The 22012-nt window shown below is 36.2% G+C and overlaps 1 protein-coding gene across 3 annotated transcripts; it reads left to right on the top strand.

The window, feature by feature from the left end:
* Nucleotides 1-204: 204 nt before the first annotated feature.
* LOC128610260 (butyrophilin subfamily 3 member A1-like) lies at nucleotides 205-20952 on the top strand. Of its 3 annotated transcripts, XM_053629463.1 has the most exons (9): nucleotides 205-1153; nucleotides 1274-1333; nucleotides 3765-4115; nucleotides 8947-9225; nucleotides 9465-9566; nucleotides 14054-14080; nucleotides 16931-16957; nucleotides 18762-18788; nucleotides 20108-20952. In XM_053629463.1, the coding sequence occupies exons 2-9, from the start codon at nucleotides 1276-1278 to the stop codon at nucleotides 20653-20655; spliced, it is 1419 nt and encodes a 472-aa protein (XP_053485438.1). In that variant the 5' UTR covers nucleotides 205-1153; nucleotides 1274-1275; the 3' UTR covers nucleotides 20656-20952. The 3 variants fall into 3 exon arrangements, with proteins under 3 accessions (XP_053485438.1, XP_053485439.1, XP_053485441.1); XM_053629464.1 differs by lacking the exon at nucleotides 9465-9566; XM_053629466.1 differs by lacking the exons at nucleotides 9465-9566; nucleotides 16931-16957.
* The last annotated feature ends 1060 nt before the right edge of the window (nucleotides 20953-22012 follow it).

Below are 22012 nucleotides of genomic sequence, written 5' to 3'. Positions count from 1 at the left end.
GTGCTGGTGTGCTCTTACACAACCACCACATTGTCTAGTGTCAAAAACCAGCTGTCTTTAGGTTTTAAGATTTCACTTGACTCTTCAATATTAATTATCTATATTTAATTCATTAGGTTATATACTTTGATATCTTAATTTATCCCAGATTTCCTACACCAGCTTCTGTCTCCAGGGATGTAGAGATGTGTTTTACATTGGGGTGCTGGGTTTATATTAATGTGCTCCTTTTTATATGTTATCATTTCTATAGTAACAGCGCATGCACCAGGATTTGCTCCACATAATCTAAGACTAGTGTATAATCACTGACATGGTGAAGTTTTCAGTTAGGAGACATTTATTTAACATTTATAGAAGGAGTGTCAGTGCTTTGTAACAGTAACAGTCAGTAAGTTTCCTGACACAGGCGTTAGTTCCTGTTATCACTGCTATATACAGTCGTTCCCTCACCAGCCTCTTTTTTCTTTCTCTTGAAGTTAAAGAGACAAAATGTTACAAAGAAACTGGAAAACGTGAACCCTCTCTCCTGAAGACTCAAGTCTTGTGGACGTTCCATAAACAGTTCAAATGAACAGTTCCATGAACAGTTAAAAGCATGATGTGATTAATAAATTAAACTTTTTTTTTTTTTGCATTCCCAGTGATTTGATTTGATTTGCTGTGTTGTGTGATGGACAGGTGTGGGGGCGGACTTTGTGATGTTGGGTGGAATGTTGGCAGGTCTGAATGATGATCAGGGTGAGACCATCAAGAAAAAGGACAAAAAGAACAAACTGTTCTATGGCATGACCTCCGATACGGCCATGAAGAAGCACGCAGGAGGAGTAGCAGAGTACAAGTGAGAGAAAGACTGGCAGAGGACTGAGTACAGGAGAGAAAAATCAGGATGTAAAGTCATTACACCATGTTTTAACATGTGTAATGTTTTCAGACAGGATATCAGGCAGCATGCAGTACAGATATATTCTATTATTCCTGTTGTCTTGGATACCAGTTCCTGAAAATGATTTTCAGTTCTGACTGAGAGCAGCTTTTGTTTTAATAGATATAGTGTAGAAAACAAAACAACACTCACATAATTGGTCACACCAGAGTGCCTCAACCAGCTGAAATCTTGATTGTAGTGTAGCTTTGCTACACTTACAAAGTGGTGAGTATATAGATTTTTTGGAAGAACAGATATGCATTCAATTGTGCACTGAGTGTAATTCATAAAATGTTATTTATCTTGTAAATCAGACTGAAGCAATAATGATAAATTGTCTTTCAGGGATGATGTTTTTCTCTGTGACTCTCCTGATTCTCTTCAGCTTTATGAAATTTCAATCAGGTATGGGGAAAAACTATTCTGTGTTTGTGTGTGTGTGTGTGTGTGTGTGTGTGTGTGTGTTATAATGAACTCTAAAGTTGTGATGTTTTTGTGCCCAGAGAGTTATGTAAGTTTAGTGGTGTTATAAAAGATGTTTTTGAGAGAACTCTCTCTGGTTTTCTTGTAAAAGGTGGTGTGTGACTCTCTTTAACTGAATCCTGGTGTTTGGAAGATCTCCTCTCTCAGAGCTGAGTAACGTCATTCACTCACTCACTAAAGGCTCAGCGACTGGGGAAAGTGTTGTTATGATCACTGAAAGACTGAAAGCCCTCTCTATATATGAAGTGAAGACGACAGTCAAAAGCAAAGTGCCACAATTCAAAAACTTTTGATTTGTTTTTATATATTTCAGAGCTACAATTCAAAAGTTTCACTCGATCAGCTGATCGGTGTCGAGAAAAAGAAAAAAAGAAAAAATCCTCTGTCAGCTTGAAAGTAGACGATTCATTAGTTCACTTTGTGGTGTGAGTATTTGTACTGAGGACAGTGTGAAAAACACATGTCTTGTGAACATCCTGTAAGTGGGGTGATTCCATCTTTTGCCAGGGGTTGTACTCTTTATTTATTTATTTATTTATTTATTTGTACAGTGGTGACGAGCGGATTCCCAAGTTAGTAGGCTGGCTGATGGTGTTAGCATTTTAGCCTCACATGTTTTTTTCCCACTCGGCCATTCAACTGCTTGGAAGCCAAGTTATAACATTTGGAATAAGCACAATTATATGTATGAGAATGGGTAAAAGTGCCTTCTCTGTTCTGTTTTTCTTTGGAATTAACTTTTAAGCTGTTATCTCTGCTGTTACCTAATTAGCATTTTAGCTGCACATGAGTTAGCTGCACATGACGTACATTTCTATGAATATGGTTCAACCAAAGCATTTCCTTCTCTCACTCTCTAAATTATAAAAGTATATCTATTTAATTAGTTATGTAAAGCCACCATTCAAAAATTCAAAGTTTTATACTGATAGTGTTTACATAAATGTTCACAAGCAACATCACTAATTCCATGTTGGGAAAGAGCTGCCAGTGCTTAATCTGGTTTTACCGTTGTTGTTGTTGTTGTTGTTGTTGTTATTGTTGTTGTTGTTTTGTCATCAAGATTTTTGGTCACAGGAGAATTATCTGGCTGTGCTGGTCACAGAGATTTCAGCCTCATTTCTTTTCTTTTTGAACAGACTGAGATGGGCATTAGGGAGTGTAAATAAAATGCCAGACAAAGCGCTTGTGTAAACATTAAAGCACTCCAGACACATGGGTTTTTTCAGCCACATAATACACTGAGGTCATGGCTTAAACCATCATTTTTATCATGATCTACAAATTTTTCCAGGTTATTTGTAATAGTAAATTAAGAAATAATTAAAATTTGACTATTATACCTTTGAGTTGCTACCTACTACTACAATATTGCTACCTACATTACTTGGCCTGTAAAATTTCTTTAAAACTGCACTTAAATTTGAATTGCTTTAAAGATTTAGTGTTTTCATGAGTTTGCCTCTTACGCTGCTACAGACAGCAAACACCAGCAGTAGAGCTACAATATGCAAGAATTTTATGAAAAGTCAAAATGTACTAACCCCATTTCCATAAAAGTTGGGATTTTTTTTCTAAAACACAATAAAAACAAAAATCTGTGATTTGTGAAGTCTCCTGAAACTTTAATTAACTGAAAAACGTACAAAGAAGAGATATTCAATGTTTTCACTGACCAACTTAATTGTATTTTGTAAATATAAACAAATGTAGAATTTGATGCCTTCAACACACTCAAAAAAAATTGGGACAGAAAATTTTATATAATATTTAAGTAACACCATTTTTGGAAGATGAGGGTAACTAATATTAAGATTTATTATTACTAGTATTATGCTACTATAAATATATACATTTGTTTTGACAGCCCTCTCTTATTGTCTCGAACATTGTAGTTATTAGTTAAGGCAATAAACTAAATAATAATAATAAAGAAGTCCAAGGAATATATATATATGTATATATATATATATATATATATACATATATATATATATATATATATATATATATATATATATATATATATATATATATGTGTGTGTGTGTGTGTGTGTGTGTGTGTACACACAAATATTAGGGAAAAGTTTTTTTCATATATTCTACATTCTTTACACATAAAGTGAAATATGTCAAGCCTTCTTTGTTTTAATCTTAATGATTACAGATTACAGCTCATGGAAATCAAAAATATAGTATCTCAAAATATTAGAATAAAGAATTTATAATACAGAAATGTCCACCTGAGAAGAGCCCTAATCAGATAATTAACTCAAAACACCTGCAAAGGACATATGATATTGGAAATGATATACGGTATTTGTTTGTTTTTGAAAAAAAAAAAAAAACCCAGAGGGATTAACAGTGGTTGGTCCAGAAGCTCCTCTTGATGCTGTAGCCGGTGAAGACCTGGTTCTGCCCTGTTTTATCAAACCCATCACCAGCGCTATGGACATGACAGTGGAGTGGATGAGACTAGAGGATGTGGCTTCATTAGTGCATCTCTATAAGGATCAAAAAGACAGAAATGAAGATCAGGCTCAGTCTTACAGAGGAAGAACATCACTGTTTAAAGAGGAGCTACAGAAAGGCAACACTTCTCTCAAACTCTCAGCTCTCCGAGTCTCTGATGAAGGAAAATATAAATGTCTCGTTGAGGACAAATCCTGGTATGATGACATCACTGTTCACGTCACTGTCGAAGGTAAGATCTATTTCTACACTTTATACAGTGAATGTTATACTAGAATAAACTTTATTTTCACTTAACATCAATGGTTTGTGCATAAATAAACCACATCATAATCTGTAGCAAAATCTGTATTTTTCCATTGTATTTATTTATTTAAGTGGGATTTAGAATGGGAGTTCACTCAGTCACTGAATCACAGGTTTCCAACTCTGGTCCTGGAGAACCCCCTGCCCTACACACCCCTGTTTCTAACATTTTCCACTTCTGTTGTGTTCATCAATCAGCAGTAATAATAATCAGTCCTATTTTTCACACAGCTACAACTGGACAAAGATTCAGCAGCTGTGGTCTCATGCATGTGATGTATTTTTCAGACTGCACAGGTGGTTTGTCACCTAGCTTTCTTGTCATTGAAAAGAATACTTGCAGAATAAACTATTCTGTAATAATTTATAAGCTAATAGTATTTCTGAACTATTTTCATTTTGTCTAAACATTGCGTTATTGTTATTTGTAGTCGGAATAATTATTCAGTAGTTTTTAAATAATAATTCATGTTTGTTTTACCCAATTTGAGTAAACAATGTGTTTACAACACATGTATGTTTTAAACTTGGTAGTGAAGCATGGTATCAGGGTCTGTGGAGACGGTTATGTGTTAAATGTAATTTAACTTTGTCATAAAAGGAGTCCAGGATACAAAGTGCAGAACTTCTTTAATAGGGACAAAAACAACCAAGAGATCAACTAAAACACAGGGAATAAAACTGGGACAACAAAGGGCTCGGCTAATGCTAGGCTAGGCAAGGAAAACAAAACCATTCAGAAAAAACATTAACCAAAATCTAGCCACGCAGGCAAACACAGACTAAGCATAATGCTCCAACAACACAAACAGCGACAAACCCAGAAGTTAAATAAGGAGACTAAGAATACAATACCAAACAGGTGTGCATGATCATGACAGGAAATGGGGTGGACAACAGAAGAAGTTCAACATGGTGAGTATGGGTTCTCTCTAGTGCAGTAACGGTCCTAGACTTCTGGGGGGCCTTAGCAATACTTTGTCAGAGGCCCCTGTCAGTGCCTTCATAAAAACCCCAAAATGACCCCCACCCCTTAATCTGTTCTTTCAGAACAGTTTCAGTGTCAACAAACAACATACAGGGAGTTGATTTCAAACATTAGTGTTTATTATTTAAATAATATATTTAAGGTGCACTGCCAATATTATATATTACATTAAAACACGTATAAGAACGTTTTGATTATTGATGTCTACCGACACAAACTGAAAATGACATTTCATCATGGGGCGTTTCTAACAAAACACAGTGGACTATTATTGAATCTGTTGATCTGAATTGACTGGAGTATTGTTTTTAATTAATTCATTGCATGGTTTGTCAAGACTATATAAGAATTTATAATATTACAAAAAACACATTCCTTTAAGTTCTTCTTGCTCTTTTGCTTCACGGTCTTGGCACTTGTCCGAGTCTGAAACAGTAATTAAATAAATATATTCAGGTATTTTTTAAAAGAAATTTCCACATGACTCCTCTAAAGCTGAATCCGCATTTATATTTCCATGTTATAAAAAATATTTACAGATGGAAAATAATATACAAGATCAAGGGGGCCCCATGGTGGTTCGGAGCTCTATGCAGCTTGTCACAGTTTGAACACAGTTTGTTTATATTTCTTGATGAGTGATGGGGAAATAGATAAATACAGTATATGGATGACGTGAGGGGTGTAGATGATAAAAGTGCTTCTTTGATTAATCCTTTTATTGTCTCCTGATGTGCTCAAATCATCACTCCAACACTGTGCTGCTTCTTCTCTGTTAATAAGATGAAGAAATCAGTTCCATAAAAAATTAGACCATTTCCAACTAATTAACTCTATAATTTAGGCTGTTTGAAATTAAAAATACAAGCTTTGTCTGACTACAGCAGTTTTATCAACTTCTAACTTATTAGGACTTTTCTTGAACTCTCCTGAATTTGAGCACTCTGAGGAATTAAGAATCTTAATACATTTCTTTTTTTCTAAGAATTGAATCAAAAATGTTTCTCTCAGAATATTTTAGCAGTTCTGACTGATTTCATACTCTGAGATTTTACATTTACATTTACATGTATTCATTTATCAGATGCTTTTATCCAAAGCGAATTAGAAATGAGAAAATACAAGCAAAGTGATGTATCAAGCAGAGAACAATACAAGTAGTGCTACCATACAAGATCCATTAATTGAGTTCCAGAAGAAGCAAAGTGCACAGAGTCGAGGTGTAAGTGCCAGAGTTATTTTTTAAAAATTATTATTGGTTTTTTTTATAGGATTTGGTTACATGTTCATGGAAGAGATGGGTCTTTAGCTGTTTCTTGAAGATGGTGACAGATTCTGTGGTCCGGACTGAGGTTGGAAGTTCATTCCACCACTGAGGCACAGATAGTGTGAAGGTTCTGGAAAGGGACCTTGAGCCACACTGAGTAGGCACTACTAAGCGTCAGTCATCAATTGAACGCATATTCCATGAGGGAACGTAAGCCTTCAGGAGAGAGTTGAGGTAGGAGGGTGCTGTTCCAGACAAGGTCTTGTACATGAGAATCAAGGCCTTGAATTTGATACAGGCAGCTAAAGGAAACCAATGGAGGGAGATGAAGAGGGATGTGACATGGGTTGTTTTGGGCTGGTTGAAGACGAGGCGTGCTGCTGCATTCTGAATCATCTGAAGGGGTTTGATGGAGCTTGCTGGGAGGCCCAAGAATAGTCCAATAGTCATTGAAATAGTCCAGTTTTGAGATGACAAGATCTACTAGTACTAGTAGCTGTGTAGCCTGATCAGTGAGATAGGGTCTGATTTTCATTATGTCGTACAGGATGAACCTACAGGACCGTGCAGTTGTTGAAATATGGTCTGTAAAGGTCAAGCTATCATCAAGAATCACTTCAAAGTTCCTGGCTGTCCTGGTTGGCTTGAGTAGGTTGAGCTACGCTGTACAGTGAGTACAGTTTTAATACAGGCCCAGATTGTGGAAGGTGTATCAAGGACAGGAAAAGCAGCTAATAGTGTGGGGCTCTGAGCAGTCCATGAAAATGTCAAGATGCTCAAGCCTCCTGTAAAAATCTTCAATGATCAATTTACATGTCAGGAAGCTCTTTCACTATCTAAACAGATCACACCTCATCAGTATGGGCTGATATAAGTTTGTTTAAATGAATGTGAATGTGGTATTGTCTAAATGAGAGTACTTCTCTATCAGCAGGTCACAAGTTAAACATTTGCACAATTTAAGCAGATAGAAGAAATGGTGCAACAGAAAAGTGCTTACCCTTTCATATAGAGATTACAAGTTCATATCCTTATGATGCCACAACCATCTGTGGCTAAGAGTTAAGAGCGCAAAATTGGGAAATGGTAAAGGATGTTGGTCTGTTTCCTATGTACAGCAAAAGGGATTAGTTTGAATACATATGTAACCCAAAGGTAAAATAGGCAATAAGTAAAATAAATAAATAAATAAGTCCTGGGTGAAATAAATATGCAGTAAATGTTTATGTACAAGTGATTATACATTTTATGTGATAACTATATAAAAGCGCATTATGCTGAAAAGATCGCTTGTGAATTAAAAGGGAGTTTTTTGTAAACCTTTATCATACAATACGAGAGCATATTGTTATTGAGACATTAGCCTGTAAGATTGAGTGTTGCTACATCGCAGCCAATAGAATGGTTAGGCCCACCAAAGCCATTCACGGTAGTGAGGGAGATGGGAAGTGATGTCAGTGGTAACTGAATCATCGTAGCGCTATATTGGTACTTACTTTCTGTTACTGGTGTAAACTACTAACAGTGTGGAATACCACAAGAGAGTATAATTTGGAGGGCATGCTCAAGCTAACGTGCTGTTCCATTGCACTGGTCAGGTTTTATTGTTGGATTCAGATGTTGAGTGATCGCGGTTACTGGTGGAGTCCGAACCAGCGGTAGAGATTCTGGAGATCCTTGGAGAAACTGTTCCAGTACTGGATGGAGAGCCAACCATACTTGATATAGGGCCTGGTTGTAGCTAGAAGGTTGCAACCTAGAGACACTGAGCCAGAGAGCCTTGAACTATTTCCCCTTGGCCCAAGGGGTCAGGCAGAACTGTGTGCACTCTGATACTTGCTTTCCCTGGAGTAAGACACCCACCTTGCATTAATCCAATATCGGTGCCATCGATGGACTGTGAACTTTTATTTTAACAGACCCGGGTCTAGTCTAATATGAGTGCACTCAAAACTATACTGAGCTTTTATTATTTTGATACTTTTCTTCTTTTGTATATTTGGGATCCCACTTTTCCATTTTATTACTTTACTACTGAATTGCACTTGTTCTTATTGAACATTGCATTTAATATATGAAGTTAAACTAATCTGTGTGCCTTGTGTTGTTATTTCACTGTCGTAATCCAACCTTTGGCTTCAGCGAGTGAACCTATGATCTTCTGATCTGGACAAATTCTGAACATCTAGATACCTTGACTACTCATTACTGTCATGTGAATCTGTGGTTACCTATAATAGTGGCCAGTCTTTGAGTAGCTGGCTACACATATGTCTTAGATGCAGCTTTTGGCAGATTCCCAAAACTAATTTTGCTCAGTCTTGTGTGTGTGTGTGTGTGTGTGTGTGTGTGTATAAAGTCACACTTCATAGTATTATTTTTTACCATATCAAGAACAGTCTTTAAACTGAAAATGAGAAGAAAATAATAACCTCTATTGAGGTTAACAGTATAACATGATTTCACTATGTTTAAAACAATACTTTTATTTATTGCCTATAGCACAGGGAAGCCACCCGGTGATCACGATGGAGAGTTATGATCACTCAGGAGGGATTAATCTAGTGTGTGAGTCCAGAGGCTGGAACCCTGAACCTACGGTTCTGTGGATGAACAGAGAAGGAGACACTCTGCCTGCTGAAGATACACAGATACACAGAGACACTGAGGGCTTCAGTGTGAAACACCGCATCACTGTTTATGATTATAGCGACTCCAACAAGTTTTACTGCAGACTTCAACAAAAACATCACATGATGGAGGCAGAGGTTATCATTAATAGTAAGTGTCTATGATTAAAAACTTGTAACATTCTATTGTAATCATTACAGATGAGGTGATTAAAGATGAAACATGATTGTGATGAACACACACTATTCTTGCATTAGAGTGTATGCATTATTTTTATTATATCTGGTGATTTTGCTACAGTTCTGTCTGAGTGTGTTTTGCATTTATCAATAATTGTTGCACAGTTTATTAAAAATATCTGTAACACTGTAAACTTGGTTTTGTTTTAGGTAAAGTCTTTGATGCTTGGAAGTGGGTTGTCGGCATTTCAGTTTCAGCATGTCTTATTGCTGTTGGATGGATAGTAACTGCAGTTATCTATCACAAGAAAGGTAATCTTTAAATCATTTTCCTTCATAATATCTCTAGCTTAAATTATATTGCAGTTTATACCATAGCTTTAGTCCACAGATTCCTATTTCTGGTCCTGGAGATCCCCATGTCCTACACATTTTAGTGTTTTTCTAGCAATAGCACTCACTTTAGGTCAGGAAGGGCTGTTAATGAGCTGATTATCTGGATCAGGTGTTTTAGAGCACAGAAAACACGTGTAGGACCGGGGGTTCTCCAGGACAAGGGTAAAGAACCTGTGCTTTACTCAGTAGACCACAGAAGTCCAGTTGGCCGTGCTCTCTGTGAAGAGGATGATTTAATTCTGTCTCAAACTCTCACCTCTGTCTTCATCTATTCACTTCCATTACCACAAGCCCTTTCTGAAGAAGTGAAAGGGTATTTCATTAATGAAAGGTTTGGGAGAGTATCGAGTCTCACCCTGCACATCAGAACATTATTACAGAACACAGAATCTAATTTACACTGAGGTTCACAGCTCATTTCACTAGAAACACTTAGAGTAGTTCTAACTTAAAATTTTAAATTTAAACAAAAAGTATTTAACTTTAACTTATCTTTCCAAACTGTCAAAATAACATTAACATTGTCTTTAGTTCCACCTCTGGCTTAAGTCTTATTAAACATTATGCAAACCAGCAAATTAATATTTACAGATCACCAAATGTAAATATTTTAATGCTCCTTTCTATCAGACTTGAATATTTTAGGCCAATCTGGTGAATAGATAGTGATTCAAATAAAATAACTAATAAAATATTTATGACAAATAGACTGCATGAAATACTGCATATATTATGTGAGGCATAATAACCATTTAAACACAATCAAGCCCACACTACCTCATGTGAAAAAGGAATTTCCTCTTAATTATGTACTTTATTTATTTATAGAGAGCATGTTGTTCTGTCTGTCAGCACTGCATGCTGTACTGCTGCTAATCCTCCACAGAGCCGTGCCAGTGCCACAGTGTGCAGCTCTGATGTTTCTCAGCACAGCAATCACAGTGTTGCTGCCCAGTGGTGCTGTGGCTGAGTGGATTATAGATGTAGTACTGCAGATTTATTAAAGAGCTGCAGACAGAGAAATCCAGAAAACAAAATTCAAAGAGAATTTGATATTCAAAAAACAATAGTCTGAAGGCTAAAATACAAAATCACAAAACAGTAGAACAGCCCAAGATCACAGAGAGGATCCACGATTTAACCAACTTGAATTCACAGAGAATTTCAGCAAGACTTCAGAGAGGAGGGACTGTGGTTACTGGATATCAGAAGAGTGAATGAGCTACACCTTTACTTCAGTCTAATTAGTGACTATGACAGGTGAGGTAATATGTTGCGTGGCTAGTGTGACATGTTAAATGTACTAGGTGCAAAAAAACTATGCAGATTTGAGCAAAATTACAGCTTTACAAATATATAAATGTCTAAATAAAGTGCATAATTAAGTTGCTTTGGATAAAATCGTCAACTATATGAATAAATGTACAATGTAAATAATTATCATTAGCTAGTGGCTCAGACTGGTAAATCCCAACAGGTCCTCAATCTTCATGAGTTTGTGTTACAAATTAGTTCTTATAATTGTTAATAATAATTGCTACATTAACAGTTCTACATCAGTTAGTTCCAGTCCACTAATGTGATTGGACAAGCGGTGTTCCAGTAGTGCTGATATTTAGTGTAACAGCACTGGGACATTTCATTGTTTGTATCACTCCACTTGTCTGTGTTTGCTACATAAATAAAACAGTTCTAACAATAGTCCGTCACATTGAAACAGTTACTGCACTTACTATGACCTGTCAGTTAGTCTGTGTGTTACTATGGCAACGCACCCCTCAGTCCAGCTGTGGCTTCTTTGGAAAATATTTTCATTGATGGCACTTTTTCTTTTTCATTGTGTCTGAAATGTCAGTTGCTTGATATTTATTTCTAATTTTAAAAACCTGTCTAAAATCATAATCACACGATGATCATGCTGTTGTAAAGAATATACGGCACTCGGCGTGTGGCTGAAACTAGGAAACCATATGTTAAGTGATTATCTATTTACTGTTAGTGTGCATAAAGTAGGTAGTTGGTACTGTGTCTATATTCATTTATTTTATGATATTCGTTCATATTCAGCAGTAGTCAGACACTGTATAATATTAAATGTGAATTTTGCTGAGCTGACATTAACACTGACTCAGTAATGTTAATCGAACCCTCCCCCTCTGTACTCATGACTTACAGACACAATGTAAGATGGTGAAGGTTCATGAGAAAGTGTAGATCAGGGCAAAGGGCAGAATTTACAGCTCCTTCTCATGTTTATTCAAACTAATAATGCCAAATTACACACACATCAGGTTTATACAGATTTGAACATTTATTGGGACGTAAACAAGGAGTAAGAAGATTAGAAATGCAAACCTTTTTTTTTTATTTGTTTGTTTCTGTATAATAAACCAGTTTATCTGTTTTATGTGTTGTGATTGGTCAGGACTGAGTTTGATTAGAGTCTGGCTCATTTGCTCTTTCTGAGTATCCCAGATGTTTTCTCTGGATTTTTGGCTTCTTGAAATTTTTTCCACCTGTTTTTTAAACCCCAATTTTAGAAACCTTGAATTTTTTTAACCCGGTTGAATTTTTATTACCTGAATTTGTTAACTTAAATGTTCAATACTTTCCTTTCACTTGGTTTCATTCAGAACCAATATATTAAAATATCTTCAAATTCACACTAATAATTTGTCAGTAACCACATTTGCACATTTCTTTTCAAGTATTACACATTCAGGTTCAACTTCTGCTCATATATGACTCATAACCAGACATGGGGAGTAACGGAATACATGTAACATAATCAGGACTCCAAAAACTGGTAACTGTAATCCGTTACAGTTATGTCAAAAAACAAAGTAATCAGATTACAGGTACATTTTGTAATAAAAAAATTGGGAATACTATCAGGATTATTTTTTTAAATTTTTAAATTTTTAATTTTTTGTTTGTTTAGAGCCAAATAAATTGACATAACACAATATAGACGGCTGCTTGATTATAGTTCTGGTTCTCTCTTGCCCACGTGACACATGCGCAACCTTCTGGTGAATGCGCAAATAAATTTTGCACAAAATGAATCTGGTAGAAATTAACACATTGTTCTCTGAAATGCTTTTGTTAGGGTGATCATACGTCCTCTTTTGCAGACCTTAAAAACAGTCTAAAATTGAGAATATGTCTGGGATTCAGCTTTAATTTAATTATGATGTGCTTATGGTCAAATACTGCATCATGTGTGCACATATTTGCATTGCTTTAACCCCTCTCTGTAATTCCCACCTTCTCACACACAAAGTTGGTCGATTATAAAAGGCTTGCAGCAACTATTGGCCAAATTCCTGCCTCTCAAACATTAACCTACTCTCAGCGAACACACAAAGGTGAAGCGATGTTGTGTACGACATCAAACAGTTACTTGACAATAGCAGCAACTGAGAGATGTCCTGAGTCTAAACAATGCCCATGGCCATATAAGGTCATTTTTAATTTCATGTTCTCACACTGCTTCGTATTACATGGCCATTCAAATGTGTAAATGATGGCAGAAGATACACTTGTGGCATCTAATATTTTATTTCATTAAATGGACATTCAGAAGAATGTAGAAAAAAATGTTAAACATTGGCAGAGTGAAAACAGTTTTATTTAGCTATATTTATGTGATGCTAATAGTGTGTCTTGTTCTGTGTAGTAAAGTCTGCATGCATAGTAAAGCTGCAGTCACACTAGGCTTTAATGCTCAATTGACCTCCATTCAAATGCATCCGATAATGACAGATCAGAAACGCAAGCTTGTGTAGAATTTTCATATTATGCTGCATGAGGAAAGTTCAAATTTTGTGAACTCTGACCTGCGTAATCTTATTTCGTGAAGACATGTGGCCGATAGATGATGTCACAGCAAAAAGAAATAAAAAAATGGAAATCCTAATTTTAGCGATTTCGAGAGATCCTGTACTTTACAACGCAGCTATGAAAGATTATAAAAATAACTTAAAAAGCAAGTCTGCCTGGTTTGCAGTGTCGTTGAAAACAGGAACAGATGGTATATTTAACAAAGGGAAACATTCAATTATTTTTTAATTGCTTCAAATACTGTCTGACATTTTACTGCTGTAAAATGCCATAACACATGAAAACTTCAGTGTATGATGTCATATCTGAAGTATGATGTCATATCCTGTTCCTGCCCATATTCGCTGCGGTGAAAATTGTGTCCTCTTTTTGGAAAACCAGAATATGATCACCCAATCTTTTGTGCTGTAATGTTACCCGCATCAGGGCCAGTGATCTTTTATTGATTTATTTATTATATTACACTGTATCACTATATTACACTGCTTAACCTGTTTACACTTTTATTTATATAGAATTTACACTCAATACTCAAACTATTTTATCTGTTTTATCCTCAGAGCTTCAGAAGGAGAAGAGATATGCAGGTGAGAATGAACTTTTTGTGGTTTTAAAATCATACTGAATATTTAATTGGAGGAGACAATATCACCTTGTTAAAATGTGAGATATTAAAGCACTGTATACACGGTCTAGACAGAAATGAAGTGTGTGTGTGTGTGTGTGTGGTCTGAAAGGAATTACAGTAAATACCCATAAGTTACTGATACTGCCTGTAAACTGTTAGTGTCTTAAGGACTGTTCCACAGGTGCATGTGCAGTAATTGTTAGTGGTTCACTGAACAAGCATGAAAAACATTGTTTAAACCCTTTCCAATAAAAATCTGTGAAGCTTATTTGGATTTTACAAAATTATCTTTAAAATACAGTCTCCTGAAAAGGGACGTTTCTTTTTGAGTTTCTATATGAACCATAACAGACCTGTAACATAATGTTCCACTTCGTGAAGTGTGCTTAATCATTTAACAAATAAATAACATCAGAGGACAATTACATTTCATAACTGCAATCTGATTTGTGTTGTCCTTTTACCTTATCACTATATTACACTGCTTAATCTGTTTATTCTTTTATTATATAGAATTTACACAAATAGTATACAAGGTCTAGACATGAAGAAATGCAATGCGTCTTTGTGTGTTTGTGGGGTGGGGGTGGGGTTTGAAAGAAATTACAGTAAATTACAAGATTACTGATATGAATTTTAATTTTTACATGTGACATTAGCTCTAATATACCCAACATGGCCAAAAGTATGTGGACACCCCTCCTAATTACTGAGTTCAGGTGTTTCAGTCACACTCATTACTAACAGGTGAATAAAATCAAGCACATAGCTGTACAATCTCCAGAGACAAACACTGGCAGTAGAATGGATTAAAGAGCTCAGTGACTTTAAACGTGGTGCTGTCAGTGTGTCATCTTTACCACACGTCAGTTTCTGAAATTTCTTCCCTGTTAGATCTGCCTCAGTTAACTGTAAAGATACGTTCACACTAGAGATTGACAGGCGACCGTACATGTTCTATATAAACACATAACACAGAGCTGCGTTTTCAATATCAGTGACAGCGCGACAAGCAACATGTGAGTTGAGATTTTCTCAACTTTATGTAAGTTGGGTCTGATGTAGCTCAGTGGTTAAGATGTGGTTGGATTACTGATTGGAAGGTCATGAGTTCAATCCCCAGCACCGTCAAGCTGCCACTGTTGGGCCCTTAAGCAGGGCCCGTAACTAACCCTTAACTGCTCAGATATATAAATGAGATAAATGTAAGCCGCTCTGGATAAGGGCATCTGCCAAATGCCATAAATATAAATGACATGGTAAATCCAAACGATGGCTCAAATGGTTCCTTGAATTAATTGTATGGTGCACGGGTGTTAGAGATAAAGCAAATAACAGCTTCTATTAACCCTCTTTCCTCAGTCAGCCTTTTCAGCCTCTTGGTTCATTTACTCAAAAGAAAAACTAGCGCATGTGGTTTACCACGGAGAGTATGCAGGCCTGGAGTGTCTAAATGAACACACTGGCAACCAGAGCAGTTCAGAGAGACATCTGGTTTATTGCAGATTCACAGAGGTTTATATAGGTACAAATAGCCGTTCACAGGCATAGGTGTGGAAATAATATGGCAGTTGAACTGTCTGGCTACGTACGTGAAAAACATCTTAGGCAACACAAGAATGTACAGGTTTCTGAACATATATGGCATGTACACAACAGACAGGTCTAGAAAAGTTCATGAGACAGAAATTAAACTATAACCTAAACATACTTATACATATCTGAGGGAATAGAGAGTTTCCAACAACGGGGAATAACATTTAGTTCCTACCTGCAAAGTAGGTAGTATCATGTACTGCTTAACTAAAAAATGACGTAAAACTCATAACCATGGTTTCATTGTATCCTGTCATATATGACTTCTCATTAAACCTGTATAGAGACATTACAAAGAAAAATAGCTAGTACAGTTAGCTTGTGCTACTAATAGCTAATACGAATACAAGTTATGTAACAAACATCAAACAACAGATTTTTCACACTTTTTCCACTTTAGTAAAACGTTACAATTCAACGTGCATTTTAAAGATAAATAAATAATATACTGTAGTTAACTGTGTGCTGTAAGCTACATTTTGGTCATGACTCTCACTGGAGCTGAATGGACGGTACACACCCACACGCAACAGCAGCAGCACTCGCTCCACACCCACAAGAGACAAACTACAAGTGACACGAGAGACATGTCGTGTGCTAGTGTGTCGTGTACAATGTAGTGTGCGAGTGTGAACATGGCGTAAGTGCTGTTATTGTGAAATGGAAGTGTTTATGAGCAACAACAGCTCAGCCACGAAGTGTTGGTCCACACAAACTCACAGAACAGGGCCGCTGAGTGCTGAAGCTCGTAGTGTGTAAAAATCACCTTTCCTCTGTTGTATCACTCACTACAGAGATCCAAACTGCCGATGGAAGCAACATCAGCACAAGAACTGTGCATCAGGAGCTTCATGAAATAGGTTTCCATGGCCAAGCAGCTGCACACAGGCCTAAGATCACTATGTGCAATGCCAACTCCATATTAATGCCCATGGTTTTGGAATGAGATTTCCAACAAGCTCATATAGGTGTGATGGTCAGGTGTCCACATACTTTTGTCCATATAGTGTATATAATATTATTCATATGACCTCATGCATGTGTTAAACACCACATTTCTACTGTCTATAAAATGTATTATAGAAACAAAGTTAAATAAAGTGAACTTGTTGGTTTTATTCAACACACAACTCACACAATGGAGAATAATAAGTGTATTAAACATTATCCTACAAGTTTGTTTAATCTCTAATGAACTTTTTTCTCTTTTTAGAACTGCAGAGACAGAGAGTGGAAGATGGTAATTACATCTGAGTTTGTGACACTTTAAGGACTTTTATTTTTCAGATTTATGAAGAACTGTGAGTAGAGAAATTAGATACATAATGTTTGGGATGAAGCATAGATTTTTTTAATTGCCTCTGTACTCCACAATTTTAAATTTGTACTCAAACTATTTACACGAGGTTAAAATGCACGTATTCTTTAATAATGAGTATTTTTTATACCCATGAGTTTTACCATGTGTAAATAACAGCACTCAGAATTCATTGTGCTCCTGCCATCAGCAGTTACATTATCAGTGAAGATGAGTGAGCCAGTACCTGAGGCAGTCGTACAGGACCATGTTTTACAGATGAGGTGGTATGCTTTGGATCTTGAACAGTCCCTTTTCACCTCCACACTCTGCTCTTGCCATCGCTCTAATACGAGTTCATCTTGGTCTTACCTGTCCACAAGACCTTTTTCCAGAACTCTGCAGGCTCCTTTAAGAACTTTTTAGTAAACTATCCTGTCCATCCTGTTTTTGTGGAGAACTAGTGGTTTGCATCTTGCAGTGTAGCCTCTGTATTTCTGTTCATGAAGTCTTCTGCAGACATTATTCACTGACAAATCCACACCTGCCTCCTGAAGAGTGTTTCTGATCTGTCAGACAGGTGTATGAGGATTTTTCTTCATTATGGTGAGAATCTTCTGCTATCAGCTGTGGAGATCTTCTTTGGCCTACCAGACCCTTTATAGTTACTAAGCTCACCCATTCTCTCTTTCTTCTTAATAATGTTCCACACAGTTGATATTTTTGTAACTCTAAAGTTTGGCCAATGTGTCTGACTGATTTATTCTTGTGTCACAGCCTTATAATGTATCCTTGACTTTCACTGGCACTCTGGTCCTCATGTTGACGAACAGTAAAAGAAGAGTCTAAGGGTGACCAAAAGTCTGGAATAAAGACTAGATGCTGAAATCTCTCTCATACCTGCACTAATGAAGCAATTAAACACACCTGAATAATCACTAACACCTGTGCAGCTCATGTCCCAAATATTATGATACCATGGAATAGAGGCTGTGTATAAAAAGTGTTGTAATTTCTACATGTTCAGAAATGTATAAAAATACACTTGATTAAAATCTGAGGATGTGCACTTTAACCACGTGAAATATTTGAGTACAAATTTAAAATGGATGCAAATGGGGAAAAAAAAAAGCCTTTATGGAGGGAGCAGTATATATTTAGGAAGAGGAACAGATTCTTAGATTTGTATTTCTCTCCTTTCTTTATATTTCTCTATTTTTAGGCAAAAAAAAAATCTACTGATGGCAATAAATTTGTTTTTGGTGTTTTAAATATTGATCTATTTTTTATTTGGTTTGTGGGGGCACGGGGGATTAGTGATTAGCACGCTTGCTTCACATCTCCAGGGTTGGGGGTTCAAATCCCACCTTTGCCCTGTGTGCACGTGTTCTCCCTGTGCTTCAGGGGTTTCCTCTGGGTACTCCGGTTTCCTCCTCTAGTCCAAACACATGCGTTGTGGGCTGACTGGTGTTTCCAGATTGTCTGTAGTGTGTGTGATTGTGTCCTGCAGTGGGTTGGCCCCCGTCCAGGGCGTCCCCTGCTTTTTGCCCCGCTATCCCGGGGACAGACTCCAGGCTCCCTGCGACCCTGTGTAGGATAAGCGGTATAGAAAATGGGTGGATGGATTTGGTTTGTACTTTTGGTCTGTGGTGTAAATATGACTCAAATATTAATTATTTTATTATGTCTTGTTGAATCTAATTGTATTTTGATAAATTCATATAAAATATTGATTCATGTTTCACAGAGTTATTAAAGAAGAAGAAGTTTGCAGGTAAGAACAATTTTATCTTCAGTACAGTTACATCAGAGTCTCTACTGTATTTGTGTGTGTGTGTGTGTGTTTGCGCGCGCGCGCCTAACCTCAGGCAGTAAAAATAAATCTTTGTCTCTTACAGTTTTTTTTGACGTAAAAGCTGCAGCTCTCTCTCTCTCTCTCTCTCTCTCTCTCTCACACACACACACACACACACACACACACACACACATAGACGTCATAACGAAAGCATTCAGATAAGGAAATGCAAAGGCAGTTATTTCTAACCCATGTCAAAATAAAAGTATCCAACGCAGAACAAAAAAGTTTCCGTCATTAAAATTCTGAGGAAATGATAGATTTTAAAATTGACTAATCAGTTTAGTCTGTTAGCTGTTGTATAAACATATTCATATACAAACGTTACATTTTATTAATCTTTTTTATGGGATTTGCCATTTTTATTTTTTTTTATTAATCCATTAGTAAATGATTGATTTGTTTATTTTGCAGTGATTATTTTCTTTAAGGAGTGTGTAAGTGTATAGTGTTGTGGTCTTTCACTGCCATCTAGCGGACAAATAATATAACAACTTCATAAAACTTTACAATTTTCTCTGTAGAGATGAAAACTCCTCACTACTGGATAATATCCATCATTTACATTAAAAACAGAGAAACACGAAACAAACACAAACCCCGAGAGGAACTGAGAAAAATGTGTTTAAATGACTTTAAAACGATGGGAGAAATTAAATCTGATAATAAATTGAAATTCCTAACAGGTGAAACAATACACACCTGTGGCTGTAAGTAAAGAGCTACAGTAAGTACAGACTGTAAATAAATTCACTGGCGTCCTGATGCTTATTGATTAAACCTGATGATTTGATGATGAAAAACACCAGAAAACAAAACAGTAAATAGTATGATTGACATAAACATAGAGGAGAAATGATTTTATTTAAAGTGCTGGTAGAAGATCGGGTGTAGAGGAGAAGATATTTAAGTAAACGTTACACTAGCTACTTTTATTTTGGAGTGAGTTTGAAAATGTCTCTGTTCTGGTTCTTTATCGAAATTTTCTCATGAAGTGAGAAGTTCTGTGTGTCCGTGTATGGGAGTGAAAAACTGATATACATTTATAATATTGAAATATATAAGGTTGAAAACCACACATCTGTATTTATTTATTTATTTATTTATTAACATGCTTGAAATTCAAGTTCTCTTTTTTCAGTGTTCAGATTCATAATTTAATCCTCAGTGATCCTCTGATGATGATTTCATATTTTTTTACCTGCAAACTCACATCTCACTCTGTGTGTTTCTCTCAGTGGATGTGACTCTGGATCCTGATACAGCTCATCCATATCTCATCCTGTCTGCTGATGGAAAACAAGTGACAGATGGAGACACACGACAGAATCTCCCTGATACACCACAGAGGTTTAATTATTGTGTTAATGTTCTAGGAAAGCAGAGTTTCTCCTCAGGGAGATTTTATTATGAGGTGCAGGTCAGAGGGAAAACTGCGTGGGAACTCGGAGTCGCGAGAGAGAACATTAACAGAAAGGGGCTGATTGTACCGAGACCTCAGGATGGATTCTGGACTGTGCGGCTGAGGAATGAGAATCAGTATAAGGCTCTTGCTGGTCCCTCTGTCCGCCTCACACTGAGAGAGAAGGTGGAGAAGGTGGGGGTGTTTGTGGATTATGAGGAGGGTCTGGTCTCCTTTTATGATGTGAAGTCCAGCTCTCATATCTACTCTTTCACTGGTCAGTCTTTCACTGAGAAACTCTATCCTTACTTCAGTCCTGGTTATAATGCAGAAGGTAAAAATTCAGCACCACTGATCATCACTCCTGTATTTAACACTGAATGAATTTTCACCTCACAGATTTAATCATCTTTTAAATGGTGAGAATTAAAATTTAATATTTTACATTTTCTTGTAAATTTTAGAAATACATATTCCGTTTTTAAAGTGTTGTACAGTTTATTTTAAAACCTGGGGTTTTTTTTTTTTGCGTAAGAAAATAATGTTAATTCTTCAGTCTGTTTTTTACACATTATGATTGTGGAACTTTATTGATATTTGATTTGTAGTGAAAGATCATTTACAGTTCACACCGAGTTTTACTGCAGAATTTAATATGATCAATAAAATGTATGAAGTTCAGCTGCTGATGTCTGTGTAGATAAAACCGAACAGACTAAATGAAAATAGAGATATATTCTATTTACACTGTATAAAAGTAGCAGTTCTTTGTAGAAATAGTTGTTAGATGCTATACTTAAATAGAGGCAGATATTATTTGCGCCTCAGAATTGTTGTACATTAACAGGATGCTGTCACGTTACAAAGTTGAATTCGGAAGCAAGCGCAGATCTTCAAACATTTAATAAACAGTAAACACAAACAAAGGACTCTACATCAAACACACAATACTGTGGCCAAAACTAAATACTGTAGAATAGACAAAAGCATAGATAGATGATAACGTGAGACAAAGAAAGCAGTGCAAACAGTGGCATATATACTAGTGTGATCATTAACAGATTCGTAAATCAGGTGCAGGTGGTCATGTGACACTGGTGAGTATGGTGCAGTGGCTGCTGGGAAATGATGGCCAGAGTTCCCTTGTTGATACATGACAGATGCAGCAATAACAGAGTGCAAATGACTAGATTTATATTTATTAAAATGGAATATAATAATAATAATAATAATAATAATGTTTACAATAAATGAAAAACAAATACAGTTTAAAACAATTTTAAAGTATAAAGAATAAAAAATAAAAAAAATACAGTGGTTTTAAGATGTAGTGCACTGAAACAGGATGACAGAATAGAAGACCTGTGTGTGTGTGTGTGTTCAGAATTCTTCTTCTATTCTGTCATCCTGTTTCAGTCTGCACTACATCATAAAACCACTGTATTTTATTTATTATTATTTTTATTCTTTATATTTTTATACTTTTAAGTCCACTGGAAGTACATAATTTTGCTTACTTTTTAAACTGTGTGTTTCGTGTGTGTGTGTGTGAGGGAGAGAGAGAGAGAGAGAGAGAGAGAGAAAGAAAGATTTCCCTACCCCTGGACAAAGTGAAAGGAATGTGAATTTAAACCTTGATGATATGGAGAAAGGACTTTAGTAGTTTATGTTAAATATGTTGCAGCATGTTGTATGATACACAAGTGAATTTAATGAGAAGAGCTTTATATGCCATTTAGTT

Source organism: Ictalurus furcatus, chromosome 7 (genome assembly GCF_023375685.1).
Source record: "Ictalurus furcatus strain D&B chromosome 7, Billie_1.0, whole genome shotgun sequence".
Lineage (NCBI taxonomy): Eukaryota > Metazoa > Chordata > Actinopteri > Siluriformes > Ictaluridae > Ictalurus > Ictalurus furcatus.
The sequence above is the reverse complement of the archived record's forward strand: the minus strand, read 5'-3'. Positions and strand labels throughout refer to the sequence as shown.